The 21,270-nt window shown below is 42.5% G+C and overlaps 1 protein-coding gene across 1 annotated transcript in view; it reads right to left on the bottom strand.

Moving 5' to 3' along the window:
- The window catches only part of LOC308043529 (uncharacterized protein), a gene marked incomplete at both ends in the record, with an annotated part of 193,895 nt that overhangs the window by 36,040 nt on the left and 136,585 nt on the right, over positions 1-21,270 (bottom strand). Inside the window, 12 exons of the mRNA XM_080349686.1 lie at positions 755-880; positions 1,332-1,466; positions 2,475-2,609; positions 3,423-3,551; positions 3,903-4,031; positions 6,466-6,597; positions 9,123-9,275; positions 10,219-10,341; positions 10,883-11,005; positions 13,425-13,562; positions 16,135-16,257; positions 18,996-19,118. Coding sequence (XP_080205812.1) covers positions 755-880; positions 1,332-1,466; positions 2,475-2,609; positions 3,423-3,551; positions 3,903-4,031; positions 6,466-6,597; positions 9,123-9,275; positions 10,219-10,341; positions 10,883-11,005; positions 13,425-13,562; positions 16,135-16,257; positions 18,996-19,118 — 1,569 coding nt within the window. The remainder of the gene's footprint in view (positions 1-754; positions 881-1,331; positions 1,467-2,474; positions 2,610-3,422; positions 3,552-3,902; positions 4,032-6,465; positions 6,598-9,122; positions 9,276-10,218; positions 10,342-10,882; positions 11,006-13,424; positions 13,563-16,134; positions 16,258-18,995; positions 19,119-21,270) is intronic.

The following is a 21,270-nucleotide window of genomic DNA, read 5'->3' as shown; positions in this document are numbered from 1 at the left end:
AGGAAATCTGCAGAGGACTGTAACCTGCAGACAGATGCAGGAGGGAAAGCTGCTGTTGTATTTTTGCCGGGCTTAGTGTGGGACAGGATGGTCATCCAGCCCAGGGGAACATGAAGCCCAAACCTCCATTCAGCTCCAGCTCCTTCACCAGGCTCCTGCTCTATGGAGCCGGGAGCCACAGTCTGCGTGCATGGGGGGCAGATATTCCTCCAGAATGCAACCGCCAGAGCTCTGCAAGTGGTAGAAGAGCATCTTGGTAGTTCAGTGTCACTGAGACATTCTTCAACCTGCTACATAATTACCTGCAATAATGTTCTCTCGTTTCATTTCTTCTTCTGTTTCAGGTCCTTCACTTACTGGTTTCACAATAGTTATCTTTAGCTAAAGTCCTTCCACAGCTCTTGGGACACATTGTGTGCCCATGGCAGCACCGTTCCAAGCTCTGCTCTGTGACTCAGAGCTTCTGCAATGCCCCAATATCTCTGTCTGACTTGTATAAACCCAGCCCAGCAGACAACTCACTGTTATTAATTGGAGCAGAGAGACAGGTCAGGGTAACTGAATCACGCTCCCTCCTTTACAACCAATCCCATGTGGTGGTTGTCCTATATTTTGCATAAAAACTCATCCTTTAGCCATCCTGCAAATTAAACCTATTTCATTGCAGAAGTTTTGGTGGGAAACAGAATAATTGCACTTGTTATCGCTCTGTCAAAGCAAGACAGTCATTACCCTCGTCCAACATCAAACACACCTTGCTCACATGTAGCTCCAGTTTTCCCAGCTGGACAGATACACTGCCCCGTCTTTGTATCGCATGGTGCTTCTCCACAGCTGCATCTCTGCCTGCAGTTCACACCAAAGCTCCCTGGTGCACAAGCTGGTCAAAAGAAACCCAAAGACACAATTAGTGAAAAAAAGGCATTTTGAAGACATTAGGAGACAGCACCAACAGCAATTTTAAATGGAACTGTGCTGGTACAAAGTGATCTATGTTATTAGCATCAGTGTCTCAGTAACTGGTGGTCTGTAATTAACTGCAAGAGAGCTCTAGAAAATCTGTGCCTGAAGCTTTAAAAGGAACTACAGTTACCTGGACAAATGATAGTTTTAGTAACTGGCCTCAGCCTTGCACCTCAACCTTTGCACACAGAGGGACACAGCAATTGTTGGGCTCTAAATATCAGTTTGGCTTCAGTGAGGAACTGCCAACTCATATTAACAACAAATGTAGCCTTTAATTTGCAACTTCTATATCTGAACATAGGTTTCCTGAGTAAGCTTTCCCATCCAAAGTGCGCCTCCCAGGGAATTATGCAGTGAGTACCTACATAAATGGCATTTTTCTCCATGAAACCCAGGTGGACATGGGTGCTTGCAGACTCCTGTCTCATGATCACACAAAACATCAGGAGGACAGTTGCACCTCAGTTTGCAACCAGCCCCATAAAAGCCAGGTGTGCACTCTGGAAAATGCAAGCAGACATAGAAAATGTGTAAGAAAAAGGAAGGGTTAAGAAAACTGAACAGAAGTAAGAAAATAATTTGGCAGAAATTTGCAGAAAATCTATTATAATGTACATTTTAGAGGTGCCGATAAAAAAGTGTAAGTACTTATTAAGCACTCGCATGGACATTTCAAAGAGGTTACTGCTTAAATACAACCCAGAAACAGTGTGGCAGAATACTTAAGGATATATTCAATTACTGCCATTGCAGAATTACTCTTCTTATCTGTCTGTACCTTCTGCTGCTCTATGCCTTGGTACAAAGCCAGTGCTGGGTGAGGGATGCTCTCCCCAGAACTGAACACATCACCAAGAACGCTAAAGATATTAAATATCATCACTATTATTCTCCAAACCTCCCAAGAACTAGTGTCAGAAAACCGACACGTTCCTGCCTGCCCAGATTGGAATCTGAAGGGAGAATCTTTATTGCGTTACTTCATTATTGTCTGGAGAGGGCTACTGAGACATGCAAACATGAATGCGGAATACAATTCTCTTTGAACTGCTCCCAAAAACTACAAAGAATAAGTTGAATTCAAAGACCTGCAAATCTGAAGGAAAAATAGCATTACTGAAACCATTTACTGTAATCCCGCTGCCACAAAACACAGGTTTTGTCACTTATTTACTGTCTGCATGGAAAAAGGAAAGAACAAAAGTGAAAACTCCCACACCCTTCCTTATTTAGGGTTGTATTAGAATTTGGTTTCTAGATGTCTGTTGTCATTTGATGAGGGTGAAACTCCTGTGTTTTTAAGCTGCATTCCCCTTGATGTCCCTCTAAGCCCTGTGATATCAGGCACTCATGGAGTTTGCCATATGAAAAACCACAGACAAAATAATTAGTAGAATATTAATATATTAGCAGGAGCAGCAGCGAACAAAGCAAATGGGAGGAAGAATGAGAAATAATGCTCGGACAAAGGAACGAGCAGACATAGGAAACGCAGCTTTCTGTGATACCTTTCTGGCACTTTTTGCCGTGATAACCAGGCTTGCAGGCGCAGGTCCCGTTCCTCGCGTCGCACTCCAGCGTGTGCTCTTTCATGCACTGACACTCCTCCGAGCAGCCAGCTCCGAAGGCCCACCTGGGACACGCTGCAGCCAGGTGAAAAAGAATCGTCAGCTCGGTAATTATGCATGAGTTATTTGAAATCTGCAGAATGCAACTGCTGCAAAAAACAAAGCGTTCATTTCACTTTCAGCACATATATCCACATGCCTACAACGGTGCCTATTAAAGTGTGGCTGTGTAAAATATAGTTTATACAAATTCTATATTAAGTATTTCATTTCATTTCATTTCAAGCAACATGTGAATGCAAAAACCAGAAGAGTTTAGCAGCAAACTTAGTTAAGTTTCTGAATGAAAAAATATTTGGATACGCTCAAAAGCTTTCATGAAAAAAAATGTATCACACGACTATTTTTCAATCTTGCATAGATTTTAAGAACAAAACCTGTAAGTGCAAAGAAACTTGACCATCTATTCTGCAACACTTTTATTTTGATTGTTTTTATTCTCATTTAACATTTCGCCCTCATCCTGCCCCAGCCAGCCCTGCTCCACAGCTCACATTCCAACCAGATGGGCAGCCACTAATTACTTCCAACCAGACTTCAGCCTCACCGACAACCCTAACTTTAACCTGCCCATCCCAGCCAAAATCTACCTATAGTCCTCACCTTTGTGCATCAGTAAATCTCAGTCCTTATGGCAAAGATTAATTGCTAGAGGAAAAGATTAATGAAGATTCTGGTGCTTGGCAGCATGTGTCAAAACTCATGTCCTCCTGTTACTCCCAGCTCATTGCAAGTCCTGCTCATTTTGTATGCAATGCAGAATCTTTTTCAGATCGTTACATTGTGAATGTGTTAAACAAACAGATCCAAAAAATTATGGGGACTTACTCAGATGGCAGAAGCGGCCGTAGAGCCCTGGGTCACACAGACAGGCTCCGTAGAGGCGGTGGCAATGGCCGTTGTTGGCGCAGTTGCATAGTTTGTTACAATTCTTCCCAAAGAGTCCTTTTGGGCAGCCTTTGGAATGCACAAAGACAACGGGACATCAGCTCTTAAGCGTTAAACATTAAATGAACATTAAATCAGCTTTTTTAGTTGGCACTTACAAAAAAGACCACACCAACTTTGTTGCTGAGCTTGGGCTCTGCACAGCCCATATTTACAAGGTACTTGTTTTCTCTTACCTTTTGTCCCACCTATTATTTAAAAATAACCACTGCAGGGCAAGCCGCAGGGTTATAGCACATCCTGCACAATGGAGACTGTTCTCATTTGGGCCCCATAGATTTACCAGACACAATTCCATCTAAATTGCAACAAAGGGAAAGCAGTGGCGAGGTTTCAGGATCAAGACGAGGAGAGCCGTACCGTCTTCGCAGAGCTTGCCGTGGACGCCGGGCGGGCAGCGGCACTGCCCCGACACCGCGTCGCAGGAGCCACCGTTCCGGCACTGGCAGACGCCGGCGCAGCCACTGCCGAACGTCCCGGGGGAACAAGCTGCGGAGAGAGCAGGGGAGGTGAATGGGCCAAGAAATCCTTTCCTTCTGCTAGAAATGAAGTGGGCTTAAACTCCACCAGGGGAAATTTAGGCTGGATATTAGAAAGAAATTATTTATGGAGAGAGTGATGAGGCTTTGGAATGGCTGCCCAGGGAGGTGCTGGACTCACCATCCCTGCAGGTTTTTAAACTGAGATTGGACATGGCACTTAGTGCCATGATCTAGTCAACGGACTGAATTTGGACCAAGGGTTGGACTTGATGATCTCTGAGGTCCCAGTCCATTCTGTGAAATAAGACTCCGCTCATCAAAATTGAGCAAGGAAAGAGTTCCTTTAGTCAAGCGGGCTCTACATAAAGTCAATATTCTTCTATATAAGATAATATAGACACATCTAACATTTACTAGATAATTTTAAAGGGACATCTGAATTAGCCAAGCTTATTTATGTGATGTAGACAAATTCTCCCCTGCATATGCCCTACTCCACACAATGCACGAGGCTCAAAAAAAGTTGCCTATAAAGTACAAAGCTTAAAAACCAGATCACAGTTTTGAATATTTGGAGATAAGTATTTTAAACATTTTTTTCCCCCTAATACTATTATAAAAACAATGTTGTGTTTTTTTAACATAGTCTCTGAAATTCCCCAGATGATCATGGCAGAAACAGATCCACATCAGCACTGGATTCCTTTCTACAGCCCTCATGGCCCCAGCACAAACCAAATGGCGAAATGAAGCCTTGCTCTGCTGTTTGCAGCCTGAGCGAGCTGAGTAAATACAGTTGCTGGAGTCATCTGACTTAACTGACATTTTATCAATGTACATTAAGAAACTTGACATTTCACATCAATTTCTATTTGGTTTCTTTCGTGCATTACTACAGAAATTTAGCTCCAGTTTTCTCAACTGTTTAGCTTACTCTAACCCCATGAACTATGCTGTATATTGAGAAAGCAAAAGAGTGAAAGCAATCACATGTAGCTAATTCATACAGATTATACATCATATTTATCACTGTCAATGCCTACTTCATCAGAGGTTTGGCTTGATAACATAGTCACATTAAAGTTCTTTAAATTCCAGAGGTGAATTCCACCAGATTACATGCATGGATGTCTACTGTAAATATAGACAAATATATTTTTATTGATGAGGTGAACTAAAGAATTTGGATCCCGTCTTGAAATTTTTATAATCTATCCTGAACCACTAGAACACCATGAACAGAAGCAAGAATATCCTAACTTGATAGCTTGAACTGTCTTAGGCAGACTAGAAATTATCATTTTAATTCTCTTCATTCCTATTCTCTCAGCTATCCCCAGCGTTTACAAACCAAACCCACGATCAGTCTCCAAAAATAACTACGGACAGACTGTTGGTTTCAATCATTTGCTGTTTTTTCTCTGTATTCGTGTCCTTGAGATGATGCCTCCTAAACAATATTGATGGTGACTAATCTGAAGACTGCTGTCTAAATAATAATTCTTCATAGTCTATTGGTCTCATCAGTGGTAGCACAGACTTTCTGAGTACGATGCACCATCACACCACGCACCACCAAATGGAGAGACCCATCTCAGAGAGACTCTATGTGAAAGCTCAGACAAGCAACACGAGGTTTGCAGAGCTGCAGATGAAGAACGGTGTGTGGTATGTAAAGAAATCGCTGCTCTATCTTTCCAGTTGGTTTTGACACATACTTCTGAACAGTCTTCTGTCAGGAGGTAGGAATGAGAAGTGTGGAAAGCTATTACAAAGGGCACTGGCTGGTTTGGCAAAAGAATGCTGAAAAATACAATTCCCAATATTGAAAATTAACCATCCTGGGAACATTATGGTAATAATAGAGAGAATGGTAAGGAAATGAAAAAAAAAGAAGAAGAAAAATAAACCACCACCATGAACAAAACAAGCCAAACCAAAAACCAAACAACCAAACCAGGCCCAAGTTTACTGACACAAGGAGGGGGAGGGAGAAAAAAAAGGTAATGTGTTGGGATGCTATAATGGAAAAATCAAGTTTAGCGTCTATGTCCACCCAGATTGTCACACCACCTGCCAGGACAGACTTCTGAAAGTCAGCGAGGCAAGTTGTGCAGCAGAGCATGGCAAGGAAACCTTGGCACTTCTCAGCCGCAGAGTGAGCAGAAATGAACAGCAACACAAATCCTGAGGAAGGGACACTGGGCTGCATTACACTAGAGGGCAGAAACCCCCGTTTGAGGCTTTATGTTGTTTACTGTAACATCCTTTACAATTTCTATCTAATGCGCCCCATTACAATAAAATTATGATCTGCCTATGAGGCAGCTGTGCTCCTTGGAGAGCTTTACAGACTAAATTACAAGTTATTCCTATTTCCTACCTATTTGCAGTGTCACAGCACTAGGAGAAGTCCCCTCTCTCAAACACACTGTACTCACTTTCATTGCAGATAACACCCGTCCACCCGGGCGAGCAAACGCAGCCGCTGCGTTCACTGTTACAGCCGCCTCCGTTCAGACAGTCCTCACAGCTCAAGCTGCAGTCATCCCCAAAAGTGTTATCAAGGCAAACTGAAATGAAAAATAATACAAAAGGTTTAGGTGAGCGTGCAGAGAAAATACTTCCACAAGCTCTTACCTACTGTTCCAGATGCACGGCTGCAAAAAGGAGCCTGTACAACACTGACACTCTGAAAAAACAAAAGTATCTGTGCTGTTGATATTGGTAGTGTTGCAAATATCAGTCAGTCATCCCAAAAGGTGGTTGCAAATGGAGATGCCGAAACTTCCCTCCTCAAAGTTTAGAGACTAAAGCTGGCACTTCAGTTGGAATTTTACTCCCTTAAATGCTGTAATTCCCCATCAAAACTTGAACTACTTTTTAAGAGTAAATATTTTGCCTTCAGAAAAAGTGAATTTGAACCTAACACTTAATAATATTGTATATAATTAAAAGTATTTATTAGGAGACAATCTCCTTTTATCTTTACTAGGCTCTCCTTTTTGTTCTTTTATTGCAATAGGTGGATATTGTGCTATTTAAGCAAAGTCAAGTGATATTTTTAACAGCATAGTTTGAATGCTATTCTAGGAAAACAAAGCAATACAGAAAACAAAGCAATATGAAAATGCATTCCTCCCTCACCTTCCCCACCCTCCTTTTCTCCCTCGAACCCAAATACAAGTACACACACTCACTCCCTCATGTTCTCTCTTTGTGGGGTCTACTGAGAAAGGCATAAAACATAAATGTTACTCTCTGCTAAAATACCTCGATGACAATACAATCCAAATCCACATGGCCAGTTTATTGCCTTCGAGGCTTTCTGGAGGTGGCTGGAGGCTTTTTGGAAGGGGATTTTAAACACCACCGGAAAGCGAGCTGGCAGATTCCCCCAGCTAACAGCAAGTCAGCGGGCCGGTTGCTTTCCACCAGCAATTTTCTGTGCGAGGCCAGATTTCCTCTAGGTCACAGCACCCAACTGTTCATGTTTTTGAAGCTGAACAAATGCCCAGGCTTGCAGGGACATTCAGAATCCCAGTGCTCCCGCTTGGAATGGGTTACAAATTCATACTTCAGGATAAGAATACAGATTACCATCAAAAACCTCAGCTTTCAATATTAAAAAGTGGTTCAAGCTATAGAAAAGATTTAATTACTTGCACCAGCATACTGTTAAAACGTAGTTTTTAAATAATATAGATAACAGCAGAAAAATCTATCTGAAAGCATAAGGAATAAATTAATATTTGGGAGGTAAACAAAGTTGATAAGCCATTAAGCATTCCATTTCTCTAGCACCTTTTCCTACAAACCACAGTGTGCTGCAAAGCCTCAGCTTTAGAAAAAGTGCAGGTGCTCAGCTATGACTGATAACACCCAAATTTATGTGGCTAAATATAAATAAAACATGAAAAAACTGGTCAATAAATATTTGATTGTGGTTTCTAGGCCTGATAATTTTGCCCGTGGTTATCTCATTTATCAGTTTCCCAATCGGTTATCTGTGTCGCTGAGTCCGGCTGGATGCTCTGTGATTTGGGAGGTTTTAAACAGTTTTGTTCGCAAAAAGAAGTTAATTTTTTATTAAAGCCAAGACCAGTTCCTGATTTTTGCCTGTAGGGCACAGTCCTCGGATGAGTAATTAGAGCTCATACAAAATCACAGGACAAACATAACAAATATAAGAGATCTCATTCCTCCCTGGTGACCCACCAGCACTTACTGCACTCCAGCAACCACACAGTTTCAACTCATAATACTTATAAGTGGTGAAGCTTCCATCTTCAGATGGAAAGACCAAACTCACATACAGTACAGGTGGGTGCAAAGCTGCTTTCTAGAAGACACACGGACTTGTCTGCTTTGCACCCAGCTCCTGTGACCACGTGTACTCATGTGTCCTGTTCACCACCACTTGTGCCAAGCGCTTGGCCGGCCTGAGCTCTGCACAGATGGGTCTGTGCTTTTCCTGGGGAACGTGCACAAAACATCAAAAGGGATCTGAATCTCTAGAGGATTATTCCCCCCCCAAACAAGAATGTACATATCTTAAGCAACAATACTTGCAATTAATATAAAAGGGCTTGTAAACACGCACACATCCCCAAACCCTCTTTGCTAGCTCTAGGAGAAAGGGAGTGTTTCCCAAGGGCTTGTTCTCAGTAGAAGAGCTTTGGTGGATTTTGTGCATTGCAATAACCCACTCAACCCTCTCATTCCTGAGATGAACAGGATCTCTTTGTTTGTTCCCTCTGGGTCGTTGTCCAGACACCCTGTTTTTCCAAACAGTCTCCAAATGCTTTCTTGCTGAGCTGCTCTCTTTTCCCACACCTGCCTCCACATCCATCCCCACTGTGACCGCGGAGCCTCCCTGTTCCCCAAATGTGTCCCAGTTATGATGGGACATGTGGCAACACCCCCTCCCTGCTGGTGTGGAGGACAGGCAGAAAGCAGGATTGGTGCTCACCCCTCCTCTGCTCCTCCTGGTGCCTTCAGCCCAGCCAAGCCCAGCATCACCCTCACCCCAAATCCTCTTTCTGAGACTATTCCTCCCATTCGCCGCGACGACTAAAAGCATTGCTCATTCACTCACCGACCCTGTGCACCAGGCTGAGCTCTCCCCGTGGGTCTTCATCATCGTAGAAGGCACCGAGCGCGTAGTGCAGGAGCTGGGGGGGATCTCTGAACTGCAGCCCCGGAGCCCCCGCGAACCCCACTGCATCCTCTGCATCCTCCCCACCTAGGGCTGACACACAACAACCATGAGGACCCAGCCCTGAGGCTTCCTCTGCAACACTCTTCCTCTCATTTATGTCTTTTTTTGGTAGATTTTCCAGCTAGAGCCCTGTGCAGTCTGCACAGCAGTCACAGCCGATTCATTTTCTCATCTGTATTTATAAACAGAGTTTCTGCCATCCAAAAAAGAGGAAAGGGTGAAGGAAAAAAAACCCATAAAATCTTTCTCTCTCCTTTCTTCTGGAAATAAACTCTGGTCCTGGAGAGTCCAAAAATATTAAATGGGGACTTTAATTTTCCTTGCTTGAAGTTTGAGATTATTTTTAGTTAATGAAGGCCGTTACTCTCATTCATTTTGGAGATGACAAATATAGAGTGAGGCTGGCTGTCCAATTTGTTTTCAGAAAAAACGAAAATTTGAGCCTTAAAATGATGGGAAATCAATTGGCTTTCTTTTTGGAGTTGGTTAAAATATCAAACTCTTCCTAAAATTTAGCAGGTACTAAACTTGGTTAGAAAATTAAGTTGCTAGGCTAAACTATGCACTGGTTACACTGGCAGAAATCCAGAATCACAGCACTGACTTCAGTGGAAAACTCGTCTTGGTTTACCAAAGCAGAATCTGGCTACCTCTTTGCCACAGGATGTTAAAACTTCATCAAAAAGTACAAGAAAACCGCTAAAATAGTACTTATTTCTAAACCACAAGGTTTAGGTTTTCAAACACGCCCAGAGGATTTAAGTGTTCATCTCCCATAAATCTTTGGCAAAACCCATTACTTGAAAATGAACTTGGGATCCACATATTCCACATGGCTCTACCCTGGCTACAATCAAAGATGGTTCAAGTTGGGCTCTCAAAATCCCAGGATCTGCAAAATATCTCACTTGTTTTCAAATCTTAAATCAGTGAGAAATACTTTAATGGCCTTCACAATGTAAAAATAACTTACCGATGCAGGACCGTCTGTTAACACCAAGCCTGTAACCTTCCTTACATGCACATTCGTATGAACCCAGAGAATTAACACAGAAATGGTCACAGTTGCCATTATCAAGAAGACATTCATCCACATCTAGAAAAAACAGATACAAATGCTATTTAGGTGCAAGTACCTCTGTTTGGAGAGTGCACTCTGTGCACAGAAGAAAAGCTGATTTTCTTAGTACTTTCTCACTAGTATTAGAGATACTAAATCATTTCAGGGCAACGTGGAATAGATTATTTCACCAATGGTTCTGTCTCAGGTGAAAACAGCTGCTTTGAAAGCTGTTAAGCTCAGTTGGTCCTTTGGTGATTTTGAGGGCTCTGCTTTTATAGGAGTAGTTTTTAACATGCAGCAATATTTTGTCCATGGAGAGAGAAGGAAAAGTTCCTCTCTGCTGGCTCATCTCCCACAGCTCTGCTTCTTCGTGCTGGATGTTGGGTTATTACTGCATTCCAGCCTCACAAAGGGAAATTACACATTTGTAAAACCTTATCAGCAAAGCCAGCATACGGTCACTGATTCTCTTATTAGGGAAATGCCCGCAAAGCCCTGGGATAAGCTTTAACAGCATTTCTTCTTCCCGCTGTTGTGCTTAGTTAGGCCAAACCGTGGGTATCAAAGCACTCACCGTCGCAGGCACAGCCGTCGGCATTGGGCTGGAACCCCGCTTTGCAGGCACACTCGTACCCCCCCGCATAGTTGATGCAGAATTGGGAGCAGCAGGACTCTCCCGTCGCGCACTCGTCCAGCTCTGCGAGGAAGGGGCAGCTCAGTCAGCCCTTTTGGTCGCTTTTGCTCAGTAGCTTCTGCGCTTTTCAGCACAGGCATTTGTCTCCTTTCCCTTCACCCACGCCAAACACTCTGTATCCTGACAGCAGCTGTCTTTTTCCTTCTCCCACAGCACCCAATACCCTCCACGTCCAGGGAGAAACATCTTTTCTGCAAGTCTTAGCTGCCACAAGGTGATTCACAAAACAGACAACAACTAGGTCTCACCAGCTCACAAATACCTATTGAAGGTATTCAGCCTGGAGAAGAAAAGGCTCTGGGCAGACCCTATTTTGGCCTTTTAGTACTTAAAAGAGACCTATAAGAAAGATGAGGACAGACTTTTTTAGAAGGGAATGTTATGACAGGACACGTGGTGATGGTTTTAAACTAGACGGGGGAGATTCAGGTTAGACATGAGTCATAAATTTTTTACAACAAGGGTGGTAAAACCCTGTCCCAGGTTGCCCAGAGAGGTGGTGGATGAACCATCCCTGGAGACATCCCAGGCCAGGCTGGACGGGGCTCTGAGCAACCTGAACTGGTGAAGATGTCCCTGCTCATGGCAGGGGTGGCACTGAGAGAGCTTTGAAGGTCCGTTCAACCCAAACTGTTCTATGATTTAAAACTAATCTACATTTAACCATTTGGAGTTTTTCACATTCGACCTTATTTGGTGCAAACTAACAGTGAAACAACACTCTGATCCAACAACACATTGCTGGACATCAGCAGCCTGCAAGGTGCAATTGTAGTTTTTGGTAACTCATTGTCCATTGCCTTATCCTGCCCTGTGTCCATCCTGAAATTGGTATCATTGTCACCACTGTTCTGGTGATTAGATACAAGAATCGAGCTGTTATCTTTTCACTGCAGGCTCTCAGCTGATCTCAGCCCCTGCAACCTGCTGAGGGGGTTGGTGGCCATCCAAGGGCCACCTTGTCAGTGCTGAGTCTGCAAAATGCTTTTGAATGTTACCCAGACAAGCAGCCAGAGATGGGAAAGGTCAGTGTCTCAATTAACCTTGGAAGGAGTATCAACATTATTAGGAAACACTGACAGAAGAAAGAGGAGAAAGAAAACGTAATTAATCAATCGAGGTGAGGAGGTCAGTGTGAAAATGATTAATGCAGGTTATTTGAACGTGGAGTGTTCTTCAGAGGTGTCAGGAGCCGAGCTCCTCTGCAGTGCATCAGACGATGCTTTGCTCTAGGGTCTAGCAACAGTCCCTTGTTGGTGTAGGAATGTGAAACATGCATCCAACAAAAAGGAGATTTTTTGCTGTTAAGAGTAGCTTTTCATGTCCTCAGTCTCGCCAAACCCTCCCCCTCTGCTCTCCCTTCCCTTGCTGTGGCCAGAGTAACCGCTGCCCTCTGAAATCTCCATCAGCAGGTGCCTGGGTTGGGCTGCGGGCAGGAGGCAGCTCTGCTTCCCCTCATTGTACGCTAACGGGACTGCACGACCCATCCCACCCCTGCCAGGCTCTCCATCCAAATCCCCCTCCTTCACCTCCTTTACTTTTACGTTTTAAGCTCCAGCATCAATTACCCTTGCAGACCTCAGTTCTTCTCTCCACCCCTGCTCCTTTCTTCCTCCTGCACTTGGCCTTTTTTGTTGCACAACTCTTCTTATCTGTAATGCCTCTCACATTCACCACAGCTCCCACTCTCTGTCCCTCCTCACATCTTACTACAGTGCTCTGTGATGCCTGCTCTTTATTTTTTCCCTCTTCTTGGCTATTCTTTAAAATTCTAATGGCATAGTGACAGCAAGTCTAAACAAGAATGAGATACAGTTTGCATAGCAGAAGCTGTAAACAAAACAAAAAAAACCCACATCGTAAAATCGGTTGAAAGATGAAGGAATTTTTAAGCTCTTCTCTCAAAATAAAAACAAATCTAACTCTACTGCTTTCACTTTCTAAGTGAGACTTCTCACAGCTAGAAGTGTGATCTCATCGCTGAGCAAATCTGACGGAAATACAGCAACTTCCATAAGACAAAGTGGAGTTTGTGCTTGAAGCACTTCAGAAGAGCTGAGCCAGAGCTAAGCCTCTTCCACTGAGGAAGGGAAAAAACAGAGATAAAAATCAGCCAAGTGATGCTTGGGCTGGACACAATGAGATAAAGCCACCACAACTGGTAATGCACCACGGTGTCACCTTCCATTTGGGAGGCAGAACTCCTACCCCTCATTAATTAATAATCCCAGCAAACACGCAGAGCAAGGCAAGCTGGAGCAGCGGCTGAGGAAGCGCCAGAGGACAGTATTAATTAAAACTTGCAGGAGAAGGGCAGGGGATGGGAAGGTATTTCCCTGAGTGACAGCTCTCCTGCCGGCTCCCTTGCAGTGAGACCTGTCCCACCTGCTCCCGCTGAGATGCAGCATTCGCCGTGGATTACCTGCGCACGTTTTGCCATCAAAATCGAGGCGATAGCCGTCGTTGCAGGAGCAGCGTGGCCCCGCAGTCGTGTGCTCGCAGTGATGAGAACAGCCGCCGTTGTTGTCCTGGCAGCTATCAACAATTTCCATTTCGATGCCTTGCGGAGAAATAAATCAAAAGGATGTTAAAACGCAAGCGCAGGGGGAGAGTCACCAGAGAATAAGCCTTCTGTTAAAAAGCATCCGTAAGCTGACTGCTGTAGCAGGAAATATAAACTGCGCTCCCACACACATCCGAGAAGAGCACGTCTTGTAGTCACCGAACTCCAGATATATGTCTCTTTGTGTCATAACAGTGGATGCTCTTGACTTTGGTACCGTGAAGCGGGTTCACTGTTTCAGCAGTCTGCCTGCTATGGCAGGGTTCACAGGTTTCCCGAGTTTTACACTTTGTTTGAACACAACACCGAGTTCTACCCTTGCCCCAGAGGGGGAAACGAACCATCTGAGGAACCCAAGTCGTTCAGCTCAACCCAGACAGCTTATGCTTTTAGTTTCCTATGCAAATGGGAAAGAGTTGGGTCCTGAAACCTGCAGCAAACACAAATGTCTTAAAATTTTCATAGCAGAGTCCTCTTGCTAAGTCTGACACCTAACCAGAAAGCAAAACAATATGCAGGTTTTGACCTGAGAATATCCCTTCAAGGGGGCACATGGAAGATCCTCTGCTGAGACTTTGCCCCCCTACAATGAAGACAGGGTGGTGGCACGATGCTGTCGTCAGCCCTCTTTACCCTGCCAGAGCCTCCCACCCTTGGTTGTGATGGACAGTCCTCACAACTGTTGACCAGGTCGAGTGGAAACCCTCCTAGAGGAAAGCGAACCTCTGTCAAACTCATTTCCAGCAAGGTACTTGAGTAAATGATTTCTTTAGGATGAGAAGAAAACATAAGTTCAGTTATCAAGCTTCACTTGAAAAATTAGCCAGATTGTCTTGTTACAAGAGTTATTTAGAGAGAAATTAGTTTCCCATATTATGTAGGAGAAGTGAGAAACACTCTCTGGAACGGAGTCACCACACTTCCAGAAACACCCAGCTGCACGGAGCCCATCACATCTGGTACAGAAGGACGGCACTTCCCCACTGCCACGGCTCACGGACACTTTTGTGTCAGTGGTTCTGATGTCTTTTTGTGTCCCCAGGACACAACCTGTGTGTCGACAAACTAGAAGAGTATAAATTAGAAGACCATATAATGAGGGCTACATCTCATGCATGGCATGACTATTCGCACCAGGGAGAAGAAATTTACTCTCCTGCCCTGTCTGTTAAGCTGGGATTTAGAAAACTCAGTGATCAAACGCAGAATCTGGCTTTATGCACTATCTTTATCATTTGCTTTGTCTCAGTTCTTCATCAGTAAAACTGGGATAACAGCTCTTCCCCGTGCCACTGGGGAAATGAAAGAATAAACAAAGATTGTAAATTGCTCAAACACTGGGATAATCCTGATCATAAATATATGCAGAATGTTTTTATTTTTATTGTTTGCTCTGTAATATTGTGCACAAGGCACAGAGAAGCACCATCCCCTGAGATTTGCTGAACATCAAGAAGAGATATAACCAGAAAATCAAAATGAAATCTAAGTGGTCTAAACCACTTTTTTACCTCCATAACAGATCATTTCATATCTATACATTAATTGCGTTTTCTCCACCATTGCACCACTCACAGTTCCCCATCACCTATGAAATAATTCTCCAGGATGTCTCCCACATAATTGGGTTTTGTTTTTAATGTATGTTAATGTTTTGAAACGGAATTTCATCCTTATTAAGTATTTCTTACACATGCATTCTTAAAGCAAGCATTCATCCTCTGGCGTGCAGCATATTTTCCTAAGGAAATTCTGCTGGAAGTTCTTGCACAGTGTTATTAGATGGAACGATCTTTGCCCACCTCCTTGCTAAAACAGGTCATGCTTTTGTCTGCATTCCAGTGAGCTTATGTTAGGTCCATAATAACACCAGCTCTTCCACATCACATCCTTTATTAATCTGAATTTGCCCTCAAGGACAACGCAGGGATCACCTATCAACTAACAGCATTGGGAGTCAGTCCCCTTCTCAATAAAAGCAGTGCTGATTAAAAAAACATCAAAACACTGGTGAGAGGTAACTATATGATAGAAGACAACAGGGCTCAGCATCATTTTAATTTGGGAAATTTTAGTTGTTCAATTATTTCTTTTCATCCCCAATTTTGCCCTCTTTTTGTTTTTTTAAAGAGTCTACTTAAGAGTGTCAATAATCTCAGGAGAAACATAAATAAACCTGGACAAAGACAAGTGCAGAACATCATATTGGTTTTCTCTTGCGTCAGATCCAGAATATAAGAAAACTGGGAGGAGCGGGCAGGAATGAGTACATTTCATAGAATGGCAATACATTTTGGTAGCTCTGCAATAGAACTGACCAGACTCTGAAGATAAACCAACAGGGCTATTTGATCTTTGAAATGCAGTAATTAAGGTCTGTGAACACAGGCTCAGGAATGTATCAACCTGCAAATTCAGCAATAGGAGAAGATGAAGAAAATAGCATTAAGCTTGAGCTTTTGCATACATTTCTTTTGCTGGGAGTGCTAATCCAACCGAATTAAAAATGGAGCATAGCAGTTTGCAGATAAAACAGCCTGAAATGCGGAGCTGTACAAGTGTCACTTACGGTAGCACTGCTTTCCATCAGCCCCCAGCTCGAAGCCAGGATTACAGACACAGGTGAAGGATCCCGGAGTGTTCACACAACGATGAGCACACCTGGCGCTCCCTTCTGCACACTCATCAATGTCTACAAAGCAGAGAGAAAGGCACATACATCCATTTAGATATTAAAATTAAAACAAAAATACTGCTCCACACACATACGGGTGTATTTCCAAACATCCTCTGGAAAGAACATCCTGATATTAGTCTACAAACGACAGCACCTGGTGAATGCAAATAGTGCCTTGATCTAGTAAATGGACTGAAGTTGGACCAAGGGTTGGACTTGATGATCTCTGAGGTCTTTTCCAACCCAGTAGATTCTGTGATTCTGATTCTGTGAACACTGAGCTCACAACGTTATTCTCCAAAATAACATTATTTTTCTAAAGACTGAACCTTTCACCATCAGTATGTTCAACATCATTGTATTTACAGTATCAGCCAAAGTAGCTTGTTTATTATTCCTAGAACAAGACCAATAGCAAAAGAAACCACACGAACACCTCAGAAAAAGGTCCTATCTCCTCGTACCCTAAAATTATCCCCTAGGTCCTCACAGCCATGACATTTAAATTAATGGAGTGGGAAATATCTGATTATTTCCTGAACGTCAAATAATTTGGATTGAGTGGTGGCTGGGTCTCAGCAGGTAGGTTGGAGGCAGGTCATCTCTGTCACATCCCTGAATCCTGCAGCTCCTTCCACAAGGAGTCCAGCAGGGAGGCATCCACTCTACCTGAGGATTTTCACCCCATCAGTAAGAAAAGGAAAGAAAAGAGGTGAAGAGCTGTAGGTGGGGAGAGTGTTCTTCACTGAGTCGTCTGTCAAGCAACCTGTTCCTCAGCTTTACACTCACTAGGCTCGCTTTAAAGTTAAATGCCACCAAAGGCATGCATCTTCCTAAAATCTCAGTGGAGCATAAAAATACTGCTAAGGGATAATTATTGAGAAAAAAAAAATAAAAAGCAAAGCAAAAACTTGTACTAAATACTGCTGCGATGGAGCACAGCTGCAGAAAACACCAACCTCTGTGCAAAAACCGGCATTATCATGCACATGGCACCCCCCAACCCACCTCCTGCTCCTTCTCTTGTTCTGGCATTTCGCTTGCAAAACACAGGTTATTTATTGCACCAATCCTGGGTCAGTGTCTCGCACACAGGAGAGAACAGTCTGTTGTGCAGCTCCTCATCTTTTACCAGAGCAAACCACTTTCTAACAGTTCTTTTTTCCTCCGTATGTGCTGTACCCGGTGGTGTACTCGTGGCCCCTGCACTCGAACACAAGTAGCTCTACGAATGCAATCAGCCGACTTGCAAAAAGAGGCCCCGGGCAGCGCAACCACCACACAGCGACTCATGAAAATTTCAGGATACGTGACAGCTTCTCTGAAGCAGCAATGCGAGTAGCGGCTGTTTAGAATAAAATGGGTTATTTCTCCTTTTCCCGTCATTCATTGTCATTCCGTGAGTGTGTTGGCCAATGCTGTAAATGTTCTCTTCCCTTTTTCTGCTTTTTCAAATAGAAAAACAAAAAGTTGCAAAACTGAACCACAGCCACCATCCTGGATGTGTTTCTCCATATCTTGTAAATACAGCAAATAGCTAAAGCATGACACTTTAGTTGCCCTCTGTCTCCTAACAGCTCGGTTTCCAAAGAGCCAAACACGAGTTTGAATTTTGCAAAAGACACTGAATAATTTCTAGGAGTAAAAACCAGTAATTGTATTCCCAGGGTAAGACATAACACAGTCATTCAAAAGACTGTTGCCACGAGCTTGAAAAGAAAATTTGTTCCAATATAGAACACTGCAAGTAACCTAGTGCTTCAGTTTATACATAAATTAACAGAATTGTCAACATGTATCTGAGATAAAATGAGTGACGTGCTGACCTTAGTATTAAACCCCTTGCTGTTTCCATTTCTTTATAATCAGTGAAGTGTCTACGCTACTTGAAGCTATCTTGATTTTTCAGTAACCTTACTCATGAGTAATCCCAGGCAGAGAAGGGAATGCTACTCACAGAAGTAGAATACTTGGGGTAGGAAGTAAGTAATTTGCAAAGCATTCAGCATCCTCTGTACACAAGACAACAATTTAAGTATTGGCAAAATTTTGGCCAAGTTTTCAAAAGGAAGAGTTTAAAATTAGTGTCTGAATACGTACCCTGATCCTGACAAGGCTGTTAAAAATCTGTGCACTGCAAAGACCACAAGTGTTTTTTACTTCATGAAACTGATAAACTATCTAGCTTCCAAGCATCATATTGAAAGAGAAAAGCAGGTACTTTGGTCTCTAATTCCCCTGCACTTCAGCTAAGAAATGCTTTAGATCTTTTTGAAAATCCCAGACTAAATACAGGACTTTGGAATCCAACTTTTTAAGCTCCTCTCTTTGGAAATCTTACACTTCATGATTTCTTCCTTCACAGTAGTTTCTCCATTAATATGGAAACAGTTCTCCAGCTAAAAAGCCCTTTGAATTCTAAATAGGTTTTCAGTGACCTGGTTCAGAGTGTTACTTGAACCAATTTTCCAGGAGCTGTATCTGGGACATTATTTTAAAGGGACCCTACAAGAATAACACTACAGCATCTACAAATCCATTTTCCAGAAAGCATGATTTAAGAGATCACAGAGTCATTTTCATTCCTAAAATGGTCCTTCAAGACTCTCGGCTGACATAAATATCACAGAGAAAACTGCTGCTTCAGAATGCATACATATATTTGTATAATGTATTCCTTTCCATCCAAAGCTCAGTAAGCCAGAGCGCTGATCAATACTTTTCTCCCCAATAAATAGTCCATAGTTTCTTACCTAAACAGGACTTTCTGTCTGCAGAAAGATAATGCCCCGGATGACACTCGCATTTTGCAATTCCTCTCTCATTTTGACAGATTTGTGAGCATCCTCCATTCCCGCTTGTGCAGGGGTCTATCACTGAAACCAATTAGAGCACGCTGTCAACTTAAAGGTCAACTTTTGTCTGAAAAGGGTCTTACCTGCCATTGTTACAACTAACAACGAAGATTACTGTAGCTGTAAGAGATTAGACCGAAAAATAAAATTGACAGAATTTGGTGTATAGTTAAGACGTTGTTTTTCTGTACACTTTGTCTCTCTTACTGGAAGAATTCTTCATAGAGCAGAAACAAGGCTTTAAACAGCAGGAGACTGAGCTTGTGTTGCACCTTGGAAGCAGGACAAAAAAAGCACATTTTGTTTTAATTTTACTGCAATTAAGCAGATTTCAAGAGCTGCTCTAAACAATAGCAATTAGCACTCCAATATGTGTGAACCCATAAACATATACAATGGTGGAGTTCACCGTGGAGCAATGTATATTTAAAAGTCTCTAGAGGAAATGAATGCTAAAGAGCCCCAAAAGACTGTTTTCAATCTGAAACATATGACATTCATGTTGTACAGCAATATTTATTTTGTTTTTTTGAACAATAACATACCATTTCAAGGATAAGCCACTCCAAGAGGCAAGTACTCAGAAACACTATTCATAAAATGTCATCAGAAGTCTCTACTTCAAAGATTTCGCTGTGTTTAATGGGTTTATTTGCAAAACACATACCTGCTGGAAGAATACTGATGCATTTGCCCAAATAAAGGCTTTGCACACACAAAAAATAGACCCATTGGGAATGTTTGAACATGTCTGATTTGGGTTAAGAGCCAGAGACATTATATTCTGCACAAGGGTTAGGTTTCATTGTGGACTACTAGATACACTAACATGCTGGTGAAAGAACATGGGCAAATTTGGAGGATGCCTTTATAAATGTGTCCTCTAGAGTTCTGCTTAATTTCAAATAATACTTTTTGAAATTTAGGCCTCTTTCCTTTCAATTAAAGCTCTGATTCAGTTTTTGCATTTTACTAATTATTGTCTGATTTGAGACATTTGACTGCAAGCTCTGTACAAGTCAACTTCTACTAGGGCAGGACAAAAGTCACCATCAGTTCACCAGCAATGACAGTGGAGTCAGGGTTTCAGTAACCTCTATTCTATATAGATACTTTAAAATATGGGGTGGTGGGTGTATTTTTTTTCTTTCCTCCAATTTTCACTTTTCTGTGTAGCCAGAGGCATTTTCTGCCACCTTTCAGCAGAGGACATTGCCCCAGAACACCTTCAAATTCCCTCGTTTCACCTCCTGGCATCTCAAGAATGTAAGTATTCAAGGCTGCAGGCTGAGGGTTTGACCTGACAGTATTAATAAATAAATAAAATCACTGTTAAGGATGTAGAACTGAAATTTTCCGTTGGACTTTCAGCACGATAGGTTGCAAATAGGTTTCCAAGGGACAGCAGCACTTCATCCTACGTGACACTTTCAAGGCTGACAACTTGGCTCTGCAGTTCAACAATTTCTGCTCTACAAAGGATTTAGCTTCAAGCAAGAGCTCATGCCTTGCCGATATGAAATATTGAGTTATTTGTTGATTCTTTTTTTAATTTGGATAAATTAAATCACTATCAAACAGCATCTGTTAAACCTGCATATTATAGAGGTTTTCAGAGCATCTAAAGCTTTAATTTGAGAATGATTATAGCACAGAGTAAAACTGGTAATACTCTGTGACAAGACAATAAGCAAACAACAAATTATAGGGTAGATGCTAGTAAAACATAGTAATTTGAATAAAGATAGCAGCCTTGGAAGTCCTAAGATAGAAGTTTGTAAAGGAAAGATCTTCAGGAGATAAGGCAATCACCAATTGACTTGTTTTCCACTGATATATCTGTTCCTTCCTGTTATAGGCAGCTTTCAGGAAAACCTAAAAATAACTAATTGGTGTTCTTCTTACTACATTTTTGGCTCTTAATGTTTGACTTAACAACAGTAGAGGATAACTGACTCCATCCCATGAAGCTCTATTCCAAGCTGTTAAACCCTATTTGCAAAAAAATTTACTGGAAGTGTTTCATTTCCTAGATGTCCCAGGACATCCAGGAACCTCATCTGAAAAAGCCAAGGTGATGCATTGCTCTGGGACAGCAGTGACATCCTTGGTGAAGTGTGAGTACGGGCTCTGAATGTGCTGTGGACCTTCCAGACCTTCATTGCAAGGTTGG

This window comes from Nesoenas mayeri (assembly GCF_963082525.1).
Source record: "Nesoenas mayeri genome assembly, chromosome: 9".
In the NCBI taxonomy this organism is placed as follows: domain Eukaryota; kingdom Metazoa; phylum Chordata; class Aves; order Columbiformes; family Columbidae; genus Nesoenas; species Nesoenas mayeri.
Note: the sequence above shows the minus strand (reverse complement) of the source record. Positions and strands in the feature narration are given on the sequence as shown.